Source organism: Canis lupus, chromosome 24 (genome assembly GCF_011100685.1).
Source record: "Canis lupus familiaris isolate Mischka breed German Shepherd chromosome 24, alternate assembly UU_Cfam_GSD_1.0, whole genome shotgun sequence".
NCBI lineage: Eukaryota > Metazoa > Chordata > Mammalia > Carnivora > Canidae > Canis > Canis lupus.
This window is the reverse complement of record NC_049245.1, coordinates 25203631-25227094: the sequence shown is the minus strand read 5'-3', so window position 1 is coordinate 25227094 and position 23464 is coordinate 25203631. Positions and strand designations below refer to the sequence as shown.

At 39.9% G+C, this 23464-nt stretch overlaps 1 protein-coding gene and 1 non-coding gene across 2 annotated transcripts in view; one reads left to right on the top strand and one right to left on the bottom strand.

Moving 5' to 3' along the window:
* PHF20 (PHD finger protein 20) overlaps positions 1-23464 on the bottom strand; it is a 195742-nt gene that overhangs the window by 156160 nt on the left and 16118 nt on the right. The window contains exon 2 of the mRNA XM_038572167.1: positions 17493-17607. Coding sequence (XP_038428095.1) covers positions 17493-17575 — 83 coding nt within the window. The 5' untranslated portion in view covers positions 17576-17607. The remainder of the gene's footprint in view (positions 1-17492; positions 17608-23464) is intronic.
* On the top strand, positions 8565-8698 carry LOC119865763. Its single transcript, XR_005378164.1, has one exon.

The following is a 23464-nucleotide window of genomic DNA, read 5'->3' as shown; positions in this document are numbered from 1 at the left end:
TGAAAGTGTGGAGGCAAGGGATGGGTCTTCTCTGTACTTTTTGTTCAGTTTTACTGTAAACCTAAAGCTGCTCTAAAAAATAAAATCTATTTTTTTTATATCCCGTGTACTCACTGCCAATTCCCAAATTTTTATCTCTAACCCATAGCTCACACCTAAATGCCTGACTCTGTTATTCAACCATCTGCTCAACATCTCCACTTGGTTGTCTAAAAGGAATGCTGTATTTAACATATCCAAAAACCAAACTGCTGATTTTCCTCATTTTAGCAAATAGTAATTCTACTGGTACTTAGACCAAATGCCCTTGGAGTCACCCTGGACTCTTCTCTGTCTCTCACAATATCATCTGCAAATCTATCAGCTATACCTTCAAAAAAATACTCAGACTCTGACCACTTTCCATCATCCCAAGTAACTATCACCTTTAATCCAAACTACTACAAAAGACTCCTTACTATTCTCCCTCTTTTTTTCCATGCCTTCCTATAGCATATTCTACACAAAATAACCACAGCCACTTTTAATAACTGAAATCAGATAATGTCACTTCCCTGTTTAAAATCTTTCAATGACTTCCTATTACATTCCAAATAAAGTCCAAATACCCACGTACAGCCAGATCTGGCTCCCGCTGACATTTGTGGACTCACCTCCTACCTCTGGCACCCTTAATCTTTACCCTCCTTTTCTGGCTTGGACATGCCCAGCATGCTGTGCCTTGGCTGCCTCTGCCTGAAATCCTCTTCCCCTGGATATCCACCTGGCTCACTCCCTCCCTCACTTTGGATCTCTATTCAAATGTCTCCTTAAGACCCGGGATTGAGTCCCATGGGATTGAGTCCCATGTCGGGCTCCCTGCAAGGAGCCTGCTTCTCCCTCTGCCTGTGTCTCAGTCTCTCTCTCTCTCTCTCTCTTTCTCTCTCTGAATAAAATAAATAAATCTTAAAAATAAAAATAAAAAAGTCTCCTTAATAGAAAGACCTTCCCTGAGTAGCTTTATATGAAAAAACACCCCTTATACACACACTGTGTCACACTCTTGTCTACTCATTAGTCCTTATTCCTCTTACTAGCTAGCATTTACCACCACCTAACCTTACAGGTGTGGGTCTGTTGGTCCGTCTACCTCCACCAAATGGCAGCTCTTAAAGACTGGGATTACGTCCATCCTAATCATCACTGTATCACCAGCATCTAGTACTAAATGAATGACTTAGCATTAGACACCTTTGTGAAGCCTTCTGAAATTCCCACAAACAAAATTAACTGTTCTCCCTCAGGGGTTTATACAAGAACTCTGTACAGAGTTAAGTAACATCTTATGATATAATTAATTTCAAGAACTTTACTTTCTATCCTAGGTATAGGATACAGCATAGGGATCAAAGTCACATCCTGTTGTGCCCACAAGCCAAACCACCTTGATTCAAGTCCCAAATTCATCATTTACTAGTTGTGCAACTTTGGGCAACTTAGTTAACTGCGTGTGCCTGTTTCCTCATGTATAAGATAGGAATACCCACACCATGTAGTATTATGAGAATGATATAGGGTGTAACAGGTAAAGCCTTTAGACTTGTCACTGGCAGAGTAAATCCCTCAATAAATGGAGACTATTAGCATAAGAACATATGATTAACATCATTGACTGGCAATGCTAAAAGCCAGAGCTAAATACTCTAGTGTCCTCTAAACTTCTTGAGAGGTCTGCGTGATTTTTCTTCATTCCACACGGTGTAGTTAGTGTCTGACTCCCAGCAGACACTCAATACATGTATGTGTAAAGCTCAGAAATGAAAAATTACTTTTATTTTTTGTAAGATTTTATTTTTAAGTAAGCTCTACATGCAACATGAGGCTCTAACTCACACTGAACCAGTCAGGTACCCCAGTGAAAAATTACTTAAGAAAAAAGGATGGTAGGGGCACCTGAGTGGCTCAGTGGTTGAGCATCTAGCTTTGGCTCAGGTCGTGATCCTGGGGTCCTGGGATAGAGTCCCACATCGGGCTCCCCACAGGAAGCCTGCTTTTCCCTCTGCCTATGTCTCTGCCTCTCTCTGTGTCTCTCATGAATAAATAAATATTTTTTAAAAATAAAAATATTTTTTAAAAAGGATATGGTACAGTGCAGCCCGGGTGGCTCAGCGGTTTAGCGCTGCCTTCGGCCCAGGGCCTGATCTTGGAGACCCGGGATCGAGTCCCATGTTGGGCTCCCTGCATGGAGCCTGCTTCTCCCCCCTTTGCCTGTGTCTCTGCCTCTTTCTCTCTCTCTCTCTCATAAATAAATAAAATCTTTAAAAAAAAAAAAAAGTGGAAGGAGACCATAATCAGCTTATATGGAAACAAAGCAGTGGAAATGTGCCAAAGAGTCAGGAAAGCAACAGACAGAAGGAGTTTGTCACCATGATCTGGGCAAGAAGAGAGAAGGCCAGGACTACTGATCCAGGCAGATGGTGTGCTCCTGACAGATGAAGGGAACAAGGCGGAGGGCGGCAGAACTAGCAGTTTCTGTTCTATCCACCAAATATCATTGCTAGGAGACTGAAGCCTCTCACATGTTAGTCAATTCATCTGCACAACCCTGGAAGTAAAGAGAGCAGGCAGGATTACACCATCCATAGAGTAGGAAATGGATATCTGGGAAGTGTGCCCCAAAGTGGTAGGTCCTAAATTAGAACACAAATTCTTATCAGTATTCCATAGCCTGTTTGGTAAGATACAATGTTCTGAGTACTAACAACCCCCAGGGAAAAATCTAAATCTTCCAGCTGTTCTCTCTTTACCTCTCAGGTCAAATTCATAGGTGTTGAGGATGTTTTGAAAGATATCTAGGTAAGTTTGTGGGATCAAAAAAAAAAAAACAAAAAAAAACGAGTTGAGGACCCCTACTCTTCCGCCATCTTGCCAGTCTCCAAAAAATCTAAATCTATATTTTACAAACTCCCCTCTCTAAATAATAAAAATCTTAATCCTGTGATTTCTTTGGGACCCTGGAATTTAAGAAAAGCTGGTTTGGATGATTTACAAATGAATTCTGGTAAGATACATAAAATAGTTGTTTAACAAAACTAGGTTAAGTCTCAGATTCAATGAGTGATTAATCTGTGTTCTTGGTGGGGTGCCCATCTAGCTCAGCTGGAAGAGCATTCAACTCTTGATCTCAGAGTTGTGAGTTGGAGCCCTACCTTGGGTATAAAGATTACTTAAAAATAAAATATCTAAAAAGAAAAAAAAAATCTGTGATCCTGGGCAAGTCTTTTTGCTTTAGAGATCAGTTTCAAATGGGCCTGCTTTTGGGGATTAAATGAGATACCTCATATAAAACAATTAAGGCAAATCTCTGATAAATGTTAGCTGCCACTGTTATTGTTGCTTAACATTACTAAGTATATGTGTAGTAGACAAGGTAGGAGAGAAACCAGGCTTCTGTGTAAGTATCACAAACAAAATAAATCAAAGATACAGGTCTATTAAAAATATCAAAGCATTAATCCAGAAAGACCCACTCACCCACTCTGGGTCACATTTGTATCTCCATACATGTCTACTGTCACATGGGTTTTGAAAAATGTTTAATCCTTTTCATGCCAAAAAAAAAAAAAAAATCCTTTTCTTTTTTTTTTTTTTTTCAACCTAGCAGCAAATCCAGAAAATATGGAAGAGAACTTAGAAAAATATCACTAGGGAAAGGAAATCACCTGGGAAGCATAGCCAACTTTTGGAATCAGATCAACAGTTTAATCCCAGCTACACCACACACTAGCTGTGAAATTTGGAACAAAAGAGGTAACTCTGTGAACCTTGGTTTTCTCCTCCACTTATAAAATTGAAACAATAAACAGCATAGCTTGCTGAGAAGATTTAATGGAGAAGCTGCATATAGTAAGCCTGGCACAGTCAATCCTATACATAATTGCTATCTAATTCTGCAGTATTAAAAAAAAATTTCTCGCAAGCTTAAGATGTAACCACTCAGAACAACCTAGAAAACTGCTTTCCTACAATCATTTGGAACTTGATCCACAAATACTTTATTACCCCTTATATTCCAAGTGCAATTTTCAGGCACTAGAGATATATCGGCAAACAAAATTGATAGCACACCCATGGCTGCCTTGAAAATGCACCCATCACATCCTTATCAAGGGGATAGTAACTGACACCAGGTGCAAAGGATCTAAAACCAATCCCCGACTTGACTTCTGTGCCATCTCCACACTTCCCTACAGCTGCTCTCAGTCAAGGATTAAGTGAGCAGGTATACTAAGACAAGACTCTTCTGGGAGACAAGACTCTTTTGACAGCAATGTTGGCTTGAGATATCCGCATCTCCTTTGCCAAAACTTTCTGAGAGCTCTACTGCGACTGGAAGGCAGCCTACCTTCCTTTTCTCTCCTCCCCAGGGATCAGACTTGCAAGACAGTCTGATAGCTCTCCCAGCCTCTTCACCTCACTCCCCATTTCCCTCTACAGAGGGTATCCAAATGGATCAACCCTACAGCTTCTCAGAGAACCAAATGTAATGCACCAGCCCTCACTGAGCTTGCATCCTAATAGGGAAGACAGACAAGTAAGAAAATGAATCAGGGGCACCTGTCTGGCTCAGTCAGGGCAGCATGTGAGTCTTGATCTCAGGGTTGTGAGTTTGAGCCCCACACTGGATGTAAAGATTACTTAATATCTTGGGGGGCCTGGGTAGCTCAGTCAGTTGGGCATCCAACTCTTGATTTCGGCTCAGTCATGATCTCAGGGTCCTGAGATCAAGCCCTGAGTCGTTTTCTCTCTCCCTCTCCCACTGCCTCTCCACCCTCCCACTTGAGTGTGTGAGCTCTCTCTCTAAAAGAATAAATAAAATAAATTAACAAGTAAAATCTTTCCAGTTTTTTTAAGATTATTTATTTATTTATCAGAGAGACAGACAGACAGACAGACAAAGGGAGAAGCAGGCTCCATGCAGGGAGCCCGACGTGGGACTCGATTCCGGGTCTCCAGGATCATGCCCTGGGCTGAAGGCAGCACTAAACTGCTGAGCCACCTGGGCTGCCCAAACAAATAAGTAAAATCCTAAAAAAATAATCAAATCAAATAATTATAGACTGGCAAAGGCATAGCATAAGCGAATTCTTTAGGTGCTCTTATCCTGTTGGTGGTGATGTTTGTAAGAATCTATACATGTGTTAAAACTCATAGGGCAGCCCGGGTGGCTCAGCGGTTAGCACCGCCTTCAGCCCAGGGCCTGATCCTGGAGACCCGGGATCGAGTCCCATGTTGGGCTCCCTGCATGGAGCCTGCTTCTCCCTCTGCCTGTGTCTCAGCCTCTCTCTGTGTGTCTCTCATGAATAAATAAATAAAACCTTATAAAAAAAAAAAAAACCCTCATAGATATGTACACCAAAAAAGAGGGAATTTTGCTGTATGTATATTCAAAAGTAACTTAAAAAGTAGAAAATTATACTGTAAGATCATTAAAAAGGAACTCACAGGGGCACCTGGCTCAGTCAGTTGTGTCCAACTCCTGGCTTCAGCTCAGGTAATGATCTCAGGGTCATGGAGCCTGCTTAAGATTCTCTCCCTCTCCTTCTGCCGCTCCCCCACCAAAATTAATTAATTAATTAAAAGTCTAAAAATAAAATCTTAGAAATAAAAGAAACAAAGATTTTCAAATAAGAGAAAAGGCAAAAATAAAACTCAAAATATTTACTAAATATTAAATTTACATTGGAAATACCAAAATGAACCCACAACTTTTCAAAAATGTTGTTTCTTAGCTCTATCCACTGAAAAGGCCTAAAAGTAATAACATTCTAGCAGCAATAAACACACCCAGTGCCCAGAGCTTAACTTCTAAATACTACTTCCACCTAAAAGAAATTAGACCTCCTTGGAGAAATGGTTGGACTCCAGGGTTTATAACAGGACATGTGCAAGATAAATGTGGGCCTTCTAAGTAGTGCAAGAAAAAAAGAAAATACTTAAGGACTAATATGAAGTGTGTCAACAGAACAAAGAACTTGGTTTAAAGGTCCCCCCACTGGCTAAATTTGGGATAATTTTAGCACCAAAGAGAATAATGAATGTAACTGACTGTAAGACCACACATAACAATCTGAGTCTCTGTGATCCTTAAAAATGGGTGGGGGGGCCTCTTCTTGCAAAAGAATGTCAACTAATAAAACACAAAACATAAAGAGAATGACAAAGTTTGAAATTCACCATTCTGGGGATCCCTGGGTGGCTCAGCAGTTTAGAACCTGCCTTCAGCCCAGGGCGTGATCCTGGAGTCCCAGGATTGAGTGCCACGTCGGGCTCCCTGCATGGAGTCTGCTCCTCCCTCTGCCTGTGTCTCTGCCTCTCTCTTTCTCTGTCTCTCATGAATAAATAAATAAAATCTTTAAAAAAAAAATTTCACTATTCTTCAATTTCCAGTGTAACAACGGATTCACGCAAGTCTTTATCAATGGATGCTGAAATCATTAGGTAAATGGCGTAGGTTAAACAGGATAGGGCAGCCCCGGTGGCTCAGTGGTTTAGCGCTGCCTTCAGCCCAGAGCATGATCCTGGAGACCCGGGATCATGTCCCGTGTTGGGTTCCCTGCACGGAGCCTGATGCTTCTCCCTCTGCCTGTGTCTCTGTCTCTGTCTCTCTCTCTCTGTCTCTCATGAATAAATAAAATAAAATCTAAAAATAAATAAATAAACAGGATATTAACAAATCATTACAAATTATTTACTATTTTCACAGAGAAAATATTCCTTTAAAATGGTGAGAGATGACAGTCACTACCTTATTTAAGTGATACATGGAACAGTGGACAACCTAGCTTTGTGTGTCCCCTGATGTGATACAATATGAAACCTACAGCATTACCAATGAAACATTCTGCAAATAAATGTTAATTCTGATGTCTAGACCCAACTTCCAGCTAATAGAAAATATAAATGAATATAAGAAACAAATTAAATTCACCATAAGAAAACAATGTGACTGGGATCCCTGGGTGGCGCAGTGGTTTGGCGCCTGCCTTTGGCCCAGGGCGCGATCCTGGAGACCCGGGATCGAATCCCACATCGGGCTCCCTGTGCATGGAGACTGCTTCTCCCTCTGCCTGTGTCTCTGCCTCTCTCTCTCTCTCTCTCTCTCTCTCTGTGTGACTATCATGAATAAATAAATTTAAAAAAAAAAAAGAAAACAATGTGACTAACCCAGCATGTGGAATAGTTTTCAAAATGGTTCAGAACTCTTAAAAATAAATAAATTGGAGCTCCTGGTGGGCTCCGTTGGTAGAGCATGCAGCTCTTGATCTCAGGGTTGCAAGTTTGAACCCCACATGAGGTGTAGATTACCTAAAAATAAACTCTTTAAAAAGAAAGCAAGCCAGCCAGCCATGAGACGGGAAGGATTAGCAGGGGATAAAGGATTATTACAGAATAAAAGCAAATAAAATATATAAAAACAAAAATGTAGGGGCATCTGGGTGGCTCAGCCACTTAAGCATCTTCCTTCAGCTCAGGTCACGATCTCAGAGTCCTGGGATTGAGTTCTGCATTAGGCTCCCTGCTTAGCAGAAAGCTTGTTTCTTCATCTCCCTCTACCTGTTTCTCCCTTTCCCTCCCCCTGCTTGTGATGTCTCCCTGTGTCAAATAAATAAATAAAATATTTTTAAAAACATATTTTCTTTATTTATTCATGAAAGACACAGACAGAGAGAGAGAGAGAGGCAGAGACACAGGCAGAGGGAGAAGCAGACTCCCCGCAAGGAGCCTGACTTGGGACTCGATCCTGAGTTTCCAGGATCACACCCTGGGCAAAGGCAGCACTAAACCGATGAGCCACCTGGGCTTCCCCATAATCTTAAAAAAACAAAACAAAACAAACTATAATGTGCCAATCTTGATTGACCAATCTTGATTTTGAAAAATGACAGTTTGGGACAACAGGAAAATCTGAAAATGGTTTGGATACTAAATATTATAGAATTACTGCTAATTACAATTAATTACATTTTAAAAAGTATATAAATCAAATTGGGTAAATATGTTACCAATTTGTGAATGCAGATGGGAAAGTATAGTGTTTATTACACTGTTCTTTCAACTTTTCATAATGTTTGAAGGTATTCAAGGTAGCCAACTTATCTGAATGTGACTCCAGGACAATTGGATTTCTCTGTGTAGTCACCTGCAGCCAAAAGGACCTAGCCATCCAACCCTGTAAACTGATCCTATAGCACTCATACCCCACCCTCAAAAAACTCTGCTTTTGCCCAGATGTTTGCTGCAGCTTTACTCATGGTGCCAGTCTCACCTTTTCTGAGAAGCCTTTCCTACCTCCACAGGCAAAGCAAGGCTCATCCTTCCTTGGGCCTATACACATTCCTTCCCTTAGTCCCATTCACATTCCTCTAAAACCAGACCACTCTAGCCATAAGCAGGTCCCTCTGTCCCCCTAACAAGATCTGTTCTCCTGCCTACAACAAAAATGGGCAAGGCAGCATTCTATTCACTGCTTGACACAAAGCTTATTAAATTACCACAGGAGTAAATAAGTAAAACATTTGGAGGGCCTCTGTCCCATAAGGCTGTGGGGAAGGGTCCCTTTTCTCCTTAAGCAGGGTTAAAAATCAAAATCAGCCTTTGAGGATCAATGTTGGGGCTGCCACAAGCTGGCAGTCTTGTTTTCCTGCCTTAGACATCTGTAGTTGCTAGGAGTTCACACTTAATCTATACCAGGCATGCTGACCCCACAGTCAGACTAGAATCTGAAATGGCAGCACCAGGCACGAGGGTCCTGGCCCTCCTTGGATAGTGCCAGGCTCTCATGAGCTGATCCTGGCCTGTGTTGCCCCAAAAGTAGCTTGGCCCCCTGCCTGCTCCATAGGCAACACCTAACAAACACACCTAAACAAGGTCCAAACTGGACTACAAAGCACAGGGTGGTGGGGAAGAGCAGTGACTGAGTGGGTGCTGGAGAAGCACCACATGCAATCAGGACAAGGAGGTCAGACCTGACACTTGGTACACGAATCATAAGCACAAGCCCTGCTTCTAAGTAGTTAGCTGTACCTAATCGGACAGCTCAGGCTGCAAGTGGGAAGCTTTCTATCAGTGCCAAATAATATTTTATGAAGTTTCCAAGTTCTAACAGTTTTTCTTCACTGACAAAAGTTCTGAAAGCACCTTGTTTTGTTCTAAAGGCAATAAACCACTTTCTGTGGAACTGTGAAAGAAAAATTGGAAGCAGGGACATCTGGGTGGCACAGTCGGTTGAGTGTCCAACTCCTGATTTTGGCTCAGGTCATGATCTTAAGCTTGTGAGATGGAGCCCCAAGCTCCATGCTCAGCAGAGTCTTCTTGAGGTTCTGTCTCTTTCCCTCTCCCTCTAATCCGCCCACCAGAGCTATCTTTCTCTTTAAGAAATAAATAAGATAAATCTTTAAAAAAAAAACTGGAAACAAAAAGTTCTAAAAGTAGAGTAAGGGCAGCCCTGGTGGCGCAGCGGTTTAGCGCCGCCTGCAGCCCGGGGTGTGATCCTGGAGACCTGGGATCGAGTCCCACGTCGGGCTCCCTGCATGGAGCCTGCTTCTCCCTCTGCCTGTGTCTCTGCTTCTCTTTCTCTCTGTGTCTGTCATGAATAAATAAATAAAATCTTAAAAAAAAGGAGAATAATGATCTGAAACATAGTTTATCCACTTAAGAGAATAGGCATGTTTTACATTATGCTATCATAATAACTAAAAAAGTAAAAGAATATGTAAAAATCTTATGTACACTCAGATCATGCCAGTTTTATTTTTATTTATTTATTTGGGACAAAGAGTATACACACACACGCAGAGAAACAAAAGGGGAAGGAGATAAACAAGGAGACTCAGACCTGGACTCAATTCCACAATCATGAGATTATGACCTGAGCTAAAATCAAGAGTCTGACACTTAACCAACTGAGCAACCCACCCAGGCACTCTATGACTATTTTATTTTAACAGAATTTTTTTTAAGATTTTTTTTTTATTTATTTATTTATTCATGAGAGACACAGAGAGAAACAGAGGCAGAGCAGAGCAGGCTCCATGCAGGGAGCTCGACATGTGACTCGATCCCGGGTCTCCAGGATCACACCTCAGGCTGCAGGCGACGCTAAGCCACTGTGCCACCGGGGCTGCCCTTTTAACAGAATTTTTTTAAAGCAATCTCTACACCCAACATAGGGCTCACCGGGATCCCTGGGTGGCTCAGCAGTTTGGCGCCTGCCTTTAGCCCAGGGCGCGATCCTGGCATGGAACCTGCTTCTCCCTCTGCCTGTGTCTCTGCCTCTCTCTCTCTGTCTATCATGAATAAATAAATCCTTTAAAAAATATATTTAAAAAAAAACATAGGGCTCACACTCACAACCCAAGATCAAGAGTCATATGCTCCACCTACTGAGCCAGGCAGCTGCCCCGTGATCATGCCTTCTGTAAATATAAGCAATTACAAAAAGACTACCTTGTTAAGTTGGTAGAATTACAAGTAAGTTTTTCCTATATTACTTACTATTTACTATATAATGCTATATTACTAGCATACTTGAAAAAAATATAAGTAAGATAATTGACTCAAGAAAAATAAAATAGAACAATAACAAAGTATTTGAGGGGTGCCTGGGTGGCTCGGTCAGCTAAGGGTCTGACTCTTGATTTTGACTCAGGTCATGATTTCAGGGTTGTGAAATGAAGCCCCACATCAAGCTCCACACCCAGTGTGGAGCAAGCTCAAGATTCTCTTTCTCTCTCTCTCCCTCTGCCCTCCCCCCCCCCCACAAAAATAATAAACTTTAAAGAAGTATTTGATTTGGGAGACTAAAATTTAATAAATAAATAAAATATTTTTTTAAAAAATATTTTTACAAAAAGGGATACTGGCAAGATTTAGGAAAGCTTCAAGAAACTTCCCAGACGGGGGGCCTGGGTGGCTCAGTCAGTTAAGCATATGACTCTTGGTTTCAGCTCAGGTCATTATCTCAGGGTTCTGGGACCAAGCCCCACATCGGGCTCTGCACTCAGCACAGAGACTGCTTTTCTCCCCAACTCTCTGCTCCTTCACCTCCCTACCCTGTTCACACATATTCTCTCTCTAATAAATAAAATCTTTTTTTTTAAGATTTTAAAATTTATTCATGAGAGACACAGAGAGAGGCAACCGCTGAGCCACCCAGGCATCCTTCAAATAAATAAAATCTTTAAAAGTAAAAAGAAGCTGTTTCAGAGAGAAAAAAAGAAGACTCTCACTTTCTAAGAATTCTAGAACAAGAGACTGAAACTAGACAAGGATAGTGCAAGAAAAGATCAAAACCAAAAATATTAATGAACATGGATACCAAAATCCCAAATAAAATAATAGCAAACTGAATCCCATAATTTAATATATATTTTATTATTATATTATACATATATTATATCATGTATTATATTTATGGCCTAATAGGGTCTATCCAGGAATACAGGCAAAAATTGTTCAACATTAGAAAATCTACTAATGGGGAAGCCTGGGTGGCTCAGTGCTTGAGCTTCTGCCTTGGGCTCAGGGCATGATCTTGGAGTCCCAGGATTGAGTCCCACATGAGGCTCCCTGCATGGAGCCTGCTTCTCCCTCTGCCTAGGTCTCTGCCTCTCTCTCTCTCTCTCTCTCTGTGTGTCTCTCATGAATAAATAAATAAAATCTTAAAAAAAAAAAAAAAAGAAAATCTACTAATGTCATATACCATACTAATACACTGAAGAGATAAAAATGTATACGGTCAAGTAATTAGTTGTCCAGAAAGCATTAGATAAAATTTAACAGTCATGAGCTATCTCTCAGGCTAGGGGAAAAAAAGAAAAAAAAAAAAACAACTTCCAGCAGCAAAAAATAAACAGGAAGAAACTACCTTAATCTGATTAAAAAATCTACCATGATCTTAACATTAAACATGATACTTCAGTGAAGAACCTTCAAATGTGCTCCTATTAATCAAACAGTAAGACACTGGAGACTACTATCACCACGACCATTTAACACCGTGCTAGTGTGGTCCTGGTCAATGAAATAGGAGAGGGATGTCTGGGTGGCTCAGTGGTTGAGCATCTCCCTTGTCTCCCTTTGGCTCAGGTCGTGACCCCAGGGTCCTGGGATTGAGTCCTGTATCCGGCTCCCTGCAGGGAGCATGCTTCTCTCCCTCTGCGTAGGTCTCTGCCTCTCTGTGTCTCTCATAAATAAATAAATAAATAAATAAATTCTTTTTAAAAAAATGGGAAAGAGGGGCGCCTGGGTGGCTCATGTGGTTAAGCATCTGCCTTCGGCTCAGGTCATGATCCCAGGGTCCTGGGATCAAGCCCCGCATCAGCTCCCTGCTCAGAGGGGAGTCTGCTTCTCCCTCTCCCTCTGCCCATCCCCCACCACCTTGTTCATGCTTGCTCTGTCACTCTCTCAAATAAATAAATAAGATCTTTAAAAAAAAAAATGGGAGAGAGAGAGAAGGAAAGAAAAGGGAGCAAAGAAAGAAGGAAGGAAAAGAAATGAGAGGCATAAGGATTGGAAAGTAAGAGGCAATATATTTGCATATATATGACAGTCTACGTAGAAAATCCAAAAAAGCTAGTAGCTCAAGTATAAAAATGCAGCACAAGTTTCTGGATACAAAATTAGCATACAAAACCCAACAGCAATAAACCCTCACATATCCACCAGTCATGACTACTTTTGCTTCCTCTATCCTCCCATCCTTTCCTCCGTTCATATTACCTTTGAAGCAAGTTCCAGACAATATATCATTTTATTCATAAATGTCAGTATACAATCTCTAAAAAATGAGGACTTGTTAAAAAACATAGCTGTATCACTTCCATTCCTGAAAAAGTTAACAATGCTCAGGACGTGTGGATGGCTCAGTCAAACATCTGCCTTCGGTTCAGGTCATGATCTCAGGGTCCTGGGATCAAATCCTGAGTTGAGCTCCCTGCTCAGTAGGGAGCCTGCTTCCCCCTCTCCCTCTCCCTCTGCCTCTCCCCGTTTTTTTTTTTTTAAGACTTATTTATTTATTTATGATAGACACAGAGAGAGAGAGAGAGAGAGGCAGAGACACAGGCAGAAGGAGAAGCAGGCTTCATGCCGGGAGCCCGATGCGGGACTCGATCCTGGGACTCCAGGATCACGCCCTGGGCCAAAGGAAGGCGCCAAACCGCTGAGCCACCCAGGGATCCCCTCTCCCCCTGCTTTTATGTGCTCTCTCTCTCTCTCATGCTCTTTCATATAAATAACAACTTTTTAAAAAAGTTAACAATGATGCTTTAATATCATTAATTGATATTCAAATTTCCAACAATTACATAAATGTCATAAATGGTTTTTTTAGCAGTTGCTTTTGAATTATGATCTCAGTAAAAGTTCACACGCCGAATTTGGTCAAAAACAACAAAACTCAATAGCACACACCACCAATAACCAAAGAGAAAATGTAATATAAAAAGATCCAGGGACAACTGGGTGGCTCAGTAGTTTGGGCATCTGACTCGATTTTAGCTCAGGTCATATCAGGGTCATGGTGTCAAGCCCCACGTGGGACCCTGTGCTCAGCAGAGTCTGCTTCAGATTCTCTGCTCTGCCCTCCCCCCACTCACAAATATTCTCTCTCCCTCCGTCCCTCCCTCTCTCTCTCCCTCTCAAATAAATATAAATAAATATAAATATAAATATATATACATCCATACACACACACACACACATACACAATCTTTAAAAAAAAAGACCTGGGCAGCCTGGTGGCCCAGTGGTTTAGCGCCACCTTGGGCCCAGGGTGTGATCCTGCAGACCCAGGATAGAGTCCCACATCAGGCTCCCTGCATGGAGCCTGCTTCTCCCTCTGCCTGTGTGTGTCTCTGCCTCTCTCTGTCTGTGTCTGTCATTCATAAATAAATAAACAAACAAACAAATATATAAATAAATAAATCTTTTTTAAAAATACAATAAAAATATTAAAATAAAATTCACATTTTTATTTTTAAGATTTTATTTATTTATTCATGAGAGACACAGAGAGGCAGAGACACAGGCAGAGGAAGAAGCAGTCTCCCCAAGGGGCACTAGATGTGGGACTCAATAGGGCACTCCAGGATCATGCCTGGAGCCGAAGGCAGATGCTCAACCCCTGAGCCACCCAGGCTCCCCAAAATAAAACACATTAAAAGTATGTAACTTTGAATGTCAATTATACTTCAATTACGATAACAGTAAAGATTGAAGAATACAACAAATAAAATAAAGCACAAAGATGCAAAATCAGTCTTAACAGCTATCAAGACTTACTTTTTTTTTTTTTTAAAGATTTTGTTTATTTATTCATAGAGACACAGGAAGAGAGAGAGAGAGAGGCAGAGACACAGACAGAGGGAGAAGCAGGCTCCATGCAGGAAGCCTGACGTGGGACTCGATCCTGGGTCTCCAGGATCACACCCCAGGCTGCAGGCAGCGCTAAACCGCTGCACCACCAGGGCTGCCCAAGACTTACTTTAAAGCAATATGAATTAGACAATGTGTTGCTAATTGCACTAGAGTAAATATAAATTAATATAATAAAGAGCTAAGAATAGATTCACATTATGGGACTTGATACATAGAAATGGTACTACAGATCAGTGGGAAAAGAATGGACAGTCCTATAAACTATGTTGGGGCAACTGATTATTTTATATAGTGAATAAAAAAGATCAGACCAAGTTCATCCCATACATAAAATCAATTCTAGGTAGATAAAGATTAAAATGTGAAAAGCCAAACTTAATACTTTGATTAATTTAGGAGAGGATCATGTGCCATAAAAGATACCAGAAACAAGCTGAAAAGTCAAACCACAGACTAGAAAATTTCTGCAACACAAACTGATGAAGAATTGGAATCCATAACATATTACTAAAACACTAATAAATCACTAAAAAAAGACAATCAAAATAGTCAAGAGCAAGTCACAGAACACATATATTAAAAAATGCTCGATTTCACTAGACAGTATGCCTAGTGAAAGTTTCATAACCAACAGATTGGCAAAACCAGAAAGTCTATAAAAAGCAAGGATTGATAAGGATATGGAAAAACAGGAAGTTTTACGCACTACTGCACAAGTATAATTTAGAAGAAGCATTTTGGAGATAAACTTGGCAACTTCCAGTAAAACTGAAAATGTATATATCATATTACTCAACAAATCCACTAGAATAGGGCTTATCAAACAACAGTTCCATGACCCATTAGATTATAAAATAATGATTCTAAACCAGCATTTGTGGATATGTTCAGGAAACATACATACAACATAGAGGGAAAACATCAGAATGTAATGCATGTACTAAAGGTTAAGAACGGTTTCTTAAAAAAAAAAAAAAAGAACGGTTTCTAAAAATTTTTGCTTCCATTAAATTTATATGTATACATGGATGAGTACTATACTGGATTTAAAATATATTTACTATAAATTGCCATAAAAAAGTTTGAAAGCCACTGTCTAAGAAGTATTGCAAATGGACACACACACAAAAATCATTTACAAAGATGTTCACAGTAGCACGGTTTTGGATTTTAAAATTTTATTTATTTATTCTTTTTAGTTATCTGTACACCTAACATGGGGCTCAAACTCACAACCCCAAAACCAAGAGTGGCACACTCTTCTGTCTGAGCCAGCCAGGCACCCCAGCAACACTGTATTTAAAGTGAAAAACTAGAGGAGTGCCTGGCTGGCTCAGTACGTAGAGCATATGACTCTTGATCTCAGGGTTATTAGTTCAAACCTCACACTGGACCTATTGCTTACTTTAAAATAAATAAAGTGAAAAACTGGAATCTAAATGTGTATCAGTAGGATAAACAAAATATTGTATATTCTTTTTTTTTAACATGGTATATTCATACAATGCAATTCTATATAAAAGTTAGGATGAATATCCTTCATATCAGTATGGATAAGTTACAAAAACATAAGCTAAAGAAAAGAAACAAACAATATAATACCACTTCTATTAATTTTTTTAATACCTAAAGTGATTCTATTATTTATGCATACATATATCAATAAAAATGTAAAATCATGGACAGAAAGGATACAACCAACTTCGGGATGCTGGTTGCCTCTATAGAACTCAGAAGGGGAACTGAATTGGAAAGGTATAAAAGATACTTCCATTAAATCAGAAATGTTTTATAACCTCAATTTTTTCAACATAAATATAATAAAACAAAAATGTTTCATTTACTGAGTGACATTTATTAAGTTATTTATAAATCTTATTAAATTTTTACAGACTAATTCATTTTATTAATATTTATTTGAGTGATAAGTACACAGATTATTAAACGGCTAGCCATACTTTTTTACTTTTTTATAGTCTAATGTTTTTCCATATTTAAAAAGAATTCTTTTGATTAAACTGTCTTAAAAAAGGGCTGAGGGAAAACAAAAAGGGGAAATAATCACAGAGAACATAAACAGCCTAAAACAACTAGATGAAAAATAAATAAATAAATAAATAAATAAATAAATAAATAAATAAATAAATAAAACAACTATGTGTTCAAAACATCCATAATTCATATATCAAATCTAGCCCCAAAAGGCAGCAGAGACATTTTGGGCTCCAGTCATTTCCCTGCTTCTTTTTCCCCTCTTTCCTCTTCCTATACCCCAAGAACTGGTCAGCCTATTTTGAGAAAACTCCCCAAAAGGACTACACTCTTCCTTATGAAAACTCAGGTTTGAGTTCTGAAACCCCCACCTTTCCCTTAAGCATCAACAAATGACCAAATTCTAGGATGCCCTCAACAACAACCATCATTTTATAGTTGGTAAGGAAGTCCTTTCTCCACATATTCTATTCTTTGATTTTCAGAAAAACTCTGAGGTTGATATTACTACTACCTACACATTTATAGATGAAGCTGATGCTCAAAGTAGCTAATTACCTGCCAGAGGTCACAAGTCAATGACAAGTCAGGACTACAACCCCTCAGCCTCTAAATTTAATCACCCCTACAAAGTGATGACTAAATTTCAACCATAGCACACACCCAGAAAACAGGAGAGATTGTTCACAATACACAAACAAATCCAATCTAATCCCTTTCATTCGTCTATCCTTGATCTTTCCTTTCTTCTTCCAGATAGGCAGCCAAGAGCAAGAAAGATGCTACTTTTAACTCTTCCTTGCCTTGTAGCCATCCATGCTTCTTTTTCCCAACACTTCCTCACCCAAACAGGCAGAAAGGGGAAACAAGTATTAACAAGTAGTCACTGGATGGTCTCCAGGACAGAGGGAAGCACCAAAAAGAACCGGCATTTCCACAGCTCTAGGCTTAAGTATCCTTCTACCTTCCAAGAGTCAGGGAGCAAGAAAACACTAGAGAAAGGCCCAGGCTACCCCTCTTTACCAGTGCTAGCAAAAATCCTTTACTGAAGCAACTTAATTAGCAGAAAAATATAAAAGTACCAGTTTTTTAATCGGTCCCGGGCTTCCAACTGGGCTCCCACTTCAAAGCTGATTCCTCGTCTGTTAGGTGGATGCTTTGTCATTTTCAGTCATCAGCAGGGCTGCCTTTATTCTCCTGAAAAAGCCAATTAAATATTTATGAAACTTAGGCAAAGTCTGCCCAGAGTGTAGCATCATTCACTACACATAAAAGACAAACAGGCATTATTCAAAACAAAAAGTTCCAGGAAACCCTGCCAGTGGCTTTCTTCATGCCTGCTCTCATCCTAACACAGGCGTGCCCTCCCTTGGCTCCTCCTCTTCTATTATTCAGCATCCTGTAGTTCCACAAACTGAGGAGACCCCCACTCAACACTGCTGACAAGGACTCACCTCTAAGGGGCATTCCTCAGAACTCTAAAAACACAATTGCTCTCCAGGTTAAATATAATCATTTGCTAATGCATTCAATATCTGAGACACTAGAAAAATGGTCAAGACCAAAAGAGACACACATTTCCTGTCCTCATGAAGCCTCTAGCCCACTGGGGGACGACAAAAATGTAGCCAGTAAACAGAAGAATAACCACAAGCTGCAACTCCTACGAATTTTATGTACACAAAAGCTGACACTTGATTTCTGGCCCTATTTGGAAGGTTGGACAAGAAAGAACTATTTATACTTTCTCTGTTCTATTTATATTTCTGCCTCCTCTTTTTTTTTTTCCTGCCTCTTCTTGACTTCATTCTGACAATTTATATTTTCCTAAGTAATTCTTCATCAAATCTTTGGATACTGGGATTGGTGATCATTTTCTATGTGAATAAAATTTATCTCTAGGGGCCAGTGGTGGTTCTGATGGTGATGTAGCCACTCTGAGTTCTCGAGGCACTTAAACAGGCCACCTTCACATAGTAGGCCACCTCAAATCGCATTTTCCCCAATTAAACTTTGGGTCTCAAAAAAAGCTTATACTGCCCAACCAACACCAGAGTAATGCTAGGGCAACATCTGTGTCATATCAGAAACACAATCTTAGCAATGGACTAACTAAATGTGGAAAAATCACTGAAGTAGATCCTCATATCTGATGTGTAATGCTATCATATCTTAGGAAGAATCTGTATGCAGTACATTATATGAGAAGTCAGGATCCCAAATTACACCACTTTGAGCTCACATTAAAACTCATGTATGGGGACGCCTGAGTGGTTGAGCATCTATCTGCCTTTGGCTCAGGGCATGACCCTGGTCCTGGGATCGAGTCCCGCATCAGGCTCCCTTCGAGGAATGCCTGCTTCTCCCACTGCCTGTATCTCTGCCTCTCTCTGTGTATCTCTCATGAAGAAATAAATAAAATCTTAAAAAAAAAAAAAAAAAACTCATATATGTTTGGAGCGCCTGGATGGCTCAGTCGATTAAGTGTCCAACTCCTGATTTCAGCTCAGGTCATGATCACAGGGTCCCTGGATCAAGCCCCACGTTGGGCTCCTCCTCTCTTTGCCCCTCTCCATATCTCTAAAATAAATTTAAAAATAAATCTTTAAAACACATGTGTATTTAGGGACACCAGGGTAGCTCAATCAGGTAAGCTCCAGACTCTTCATTTCAGCTGAGGTCATGATCTCAGGATCATGATCAAGCCCCACAACAGACTCCATACTAGGTGTGGAGCCTGCTTAAGATTTTCTCTCTCCCTTGCCCTCTGCTTCTCCCCCAACTCGTGCATGCACATGCACACATTCTCTCTCAATAAAAATCTAAAAAAAAAAAAAAAAAAAAAGTAGAAAAAAACAGGTTGTAGGTGATTGCTCTTTATTTCGTTTTCTTTTTAAGATCCTATTTATTTATTCATAAGAGACAGAGAGAGAGAGGCAGAGACATAGGCAGAGGGAGAAGCAGGTTCCCTTCATCGGGGAGCCCAATGCAGGACTCGTTCCCAGGACCCCGGGATCACGACCTGAGCCAAAGGCAGACGCTCAACCACTGAGCCTGAGAGACTCAGGCATCCTGGAAGTGACTGTTCTTTTCCTTTTATTTATTTTTTAAAGTAATCTCTACATCAAACATGGGATTTGAACTCACAACCCTGAGATCAAGAGTCACATGCTCTACTGACTGAGCCAGATAGGTACACTTGTTCTTTTCCTTTTAAACAATTTCATAAATTTAAAGATTTTCACAATGGAATTTTTCCATAAGAAAAAAAACCCTGTAATTTGAAGGATGAGCTATCCATTAAACCAATTCTGAAGGGCTGATACTGGGGAACACACAAAACAACTCAAATGAAGACAGGAATGGTTGACAGTTGTATTAAGGAAGCTAAAACATTCTGAAAAACTGAAAAGTTATTATGTTAAGAAGGAGTGTTTCTGGGGATCCCTGGGTCGCTCAGCGGTTTAGCGCCTGCCTTTGGCCCAGGGCGTGATCCTGGAGTCCTGGGATCGAGTCCCACGTTAGGCTCCCTACATGGAGCCTGCTTCTCCTTTTGTCTGCATCTCCGCTTCTCTGTGTGTGTGTGTCTCTCATGAATAAATAAATAAAATCTAAAAAAAAAAAAAAAATAAGGAGTGTTTCTACTATAATGACCCTAGGAAAGGGAGAGCCAGAGGTCTGACTGACTTTACCTAACACTCCCAAGAAAAATGAAATATCAAATCTGATGTAAGTAAATCCAATCAGTATAAGTTTTCATTTTGGCTTGACTAACAAATACCAACTCAAATTATCTATCTTTTTATCTCTGATGTCATATATAATAAGTAATATACAGCTTAATAGTTTGGCTTTCCAGATTATATGAAAAAGTAATGCCAGGGGTGCCTGGCTGATGCAGTCAGTAGAGCATGCAATTCTTGATCTCAGGATTGTAAATTCAAGCCCCACATTGGGTGTAGAGATTACTTAAATATAAAAAATAAAAAATTTTAAGTGATGCCAAACAAGAAGAAAGGCAGAGTGGCACTGAACACTCACTAAGCTATAAATATTTGTCAGACTTTATGCATGGGGGACAGCTCCCTTTTACAGAGGCTATGCATATAATGTAATGGGTTTAGGGGCACCTTGGTGGCTCAGTCAGTTAAGCATCTGCCTTCAACTCAGGTCATTACCTCAAGGTCCTGGGAAGAAGCCCAATTAGATCTTCCTGCTCAGTGGGGAGTCTGCTTCACCCTCTGCTTCTCCCCCCTGCTCATGCTATTTCTCAAATAAATAAAATCATTTAAAAAATAATAATAATGTAATGGGATTAAACGCTTGACCTTAAACCCCCAGATCCACCTCATACTACCTGAATGAATCTGAGTAATTACTTAATCCCACTGAATTTGTTTCCTCTCCTTAAAAGGGGTTAGTGGTGACAACGGTACCTATCTCTAGGCAGTGGGTGTGAGGATTGAGATAATCCATTTAAGGGGCACAAGACTGATACAGAGTAAGGACTACAAAGGAATTATTAGCTATTAATAATTCTATTGTCACAAATGAGGAAATTAGGCTTAAAGTAATTTGGCTAACAGTGCTAAATGACAAACCCCAGAACAAAAGCTCAGGTCTGCTTCATTTCTGAATTAATTCTTTCATCACACAAATTCTCCCCAGGTACCCTAGGAGGCCTTCCATTAAAATACAGGAGCATGGGAGGAAGGCAGTAAATGAATGAAGATGAGCAAATTATTCCCAGTGGCGCAAAGGAAAAAAAGGAAAAGAAAAGAAAGAAAGAAACAATTCCTCTTGAGGCTAAACTGTCTTCCTAACCATGAACTAAAACCTGTTTCATTCAAACTCTAACCCACTTACTTGAAGTTTTACTCTCTGGGATCACAAAGAATAAGACAAAGGATTAATATGACTTTTGTGTCCCATCCCCAATCTTCCCCCACACTCTTCTAGAGTGGCAGCACTTGTCTTTTGATTTCACATTAAATCATTCGACAATTGATTAGTGAGTACTATTCCTCAGGCATTGTGCTGGAAATGAGGAGTAAGAAATCCAACTCAGACCCTGCTCTAGTCCACCCAGAAAGATAAACACAAACACTAGAAGGAGATGAACAAGCTCTAACAAGGGGCAAGGGGAATGACATCAAGAAATCATCTAAAAGTCTCAATTTAATTTTGTTGTTTTTAAGTAAACTCTACGCCCACCATGGGACTCGAATTTACAACCCTAAGATCCTAAGTCCCATGGTCTACAGTCTTAGGCAGCCAGGCACCCCAAAGTCTCAATTCAATTTGACAACACTAACAAAAGGAGTTCAAAGCAGAAGCAGGAATTTTTTATTTAAAAAGTTACCTAAGTACTTTTTTTTTTTTTTAAACTTCTCACATTAAGTTTAACACAAGTTGTTCTCAAGATGCAAAAGGATGGGGCACCTAGCTGACTCTTTTGATTAAAGGTCTGCCTTCAGTTCAGGTCATGATCCTGGGGTCCTGGGATCCAGCCCCAGGTCAAGCTCTCTGCTGGGCAGGGAGTCTGCTTCTGCCTCTCCCTCTGCCTGCTGCTCTGCCTACTTGTGCTCTGTCAAATAAATAAATAAAATCTTTAAAAATAAATAAAGAAGGATGCAAAAGGGCTAAGATTCTATCTATAGCTTTCAACTTATCCATTCTTCAGGGCCTTGGCTTTTTCTTCAAAAAATCTCCAGCTTCCAGAATTAAGAATTAAAGGTAATATATTCAATAAGGACACAGAGGAAAAATAAGAGAAAAAAAACTTATGCTATCTGTATTTATATAGGATTCCATTTTAAAGACCTTGATAGGGCTTTAAATTATCCCTTTACATTTAAATTTCCCTATAATGGGAACCCACTGCCACAAAGGAGATATAAAGGCTTATTTCTTTAAATACAGTATTCAAAGTCAATGCTCCTATATCAATAATAATGAAAGCTTTCAGTGTATGCTGTGTAATACTGTTTAAGAGGCACTTTCACAAAGGTGGGGGGAGGTATAGCTACAAAGCAAATGACAAAGAGCTAACTTCCTATATTAAGAGGGACGCCTGAGTGGCTCAGTGGCTGAGCATCTGCCTTTGGCTCAGGGCGTCATCCTGGAGTCCCTGGATGAGTCCTACATTGGGCTTCCTGCAAGGAGCCTGCTTCTCCCTCTGCCCATGTCTCTGCCTCTCTTTCTCTATGTCTCTCATGAATAAATAAATAAAATCCTTAAAAAAAAAAAAAAAATAAGAGTGCATACAAACCAAGAACAAAAAAGTCAACTTACTCAAAAGTGGGCAAAATATAAGAACTGGAAGATTGCTCGGGAAGGGGGAGAAAATACAAAGCTCTAATTAGCATGTTATATTCTATCCATATAATATCACCCTAAATTAAAAGAAATGCAAATCAAAATAATTTTTCAGTTCTAAGGCAAAAAATTTAAAGGTAGGATAATCAATGTTTTCAGGATGAGGAGAAAAAAAAGCATCCTTATGCACTGTTGGTAGAAGCATAAATTGGAAAAGCTTTTCTAGAGGCAACTTGGCACTATCTACAAAAATACACATGGAGTGCCTGGTGGGCTCAGTCAGCAGAGCATGTGATTCTTGATCTCCGGGTGATGAGTTCAATCCCCACGTTGGGAGTAGAGATTACATAAATAAAAAATATACACATATCTGCAACCCAATGGTCCCACAGCCAGTAACTTACCCTAGAGATACATCCCCAAAGTCTGCCAAATTACCTGTACTGATGATCAATATAGCTCTGCAATTTCTGCAGCTAATATGTCCTTTAAAAGAGGCCTCGCTAAACAAATTATGTACATAGAATGTTGTACAGCCATTAAAAGGAATAATGGCTATCAGTAGATGTCAATATGGAGCCATCTGTAAGACATATTGTCAAGTAAAAAGGGCATGGTATAGAGGCATGTGTATGGTATTATCTTTTCAATGTAAACAAACAAATATAGGCACATCTATTATAGCATATGCATAAAATTATTTCTTAAAAGGAACTAAGAAACTGTTTAAGTAGTT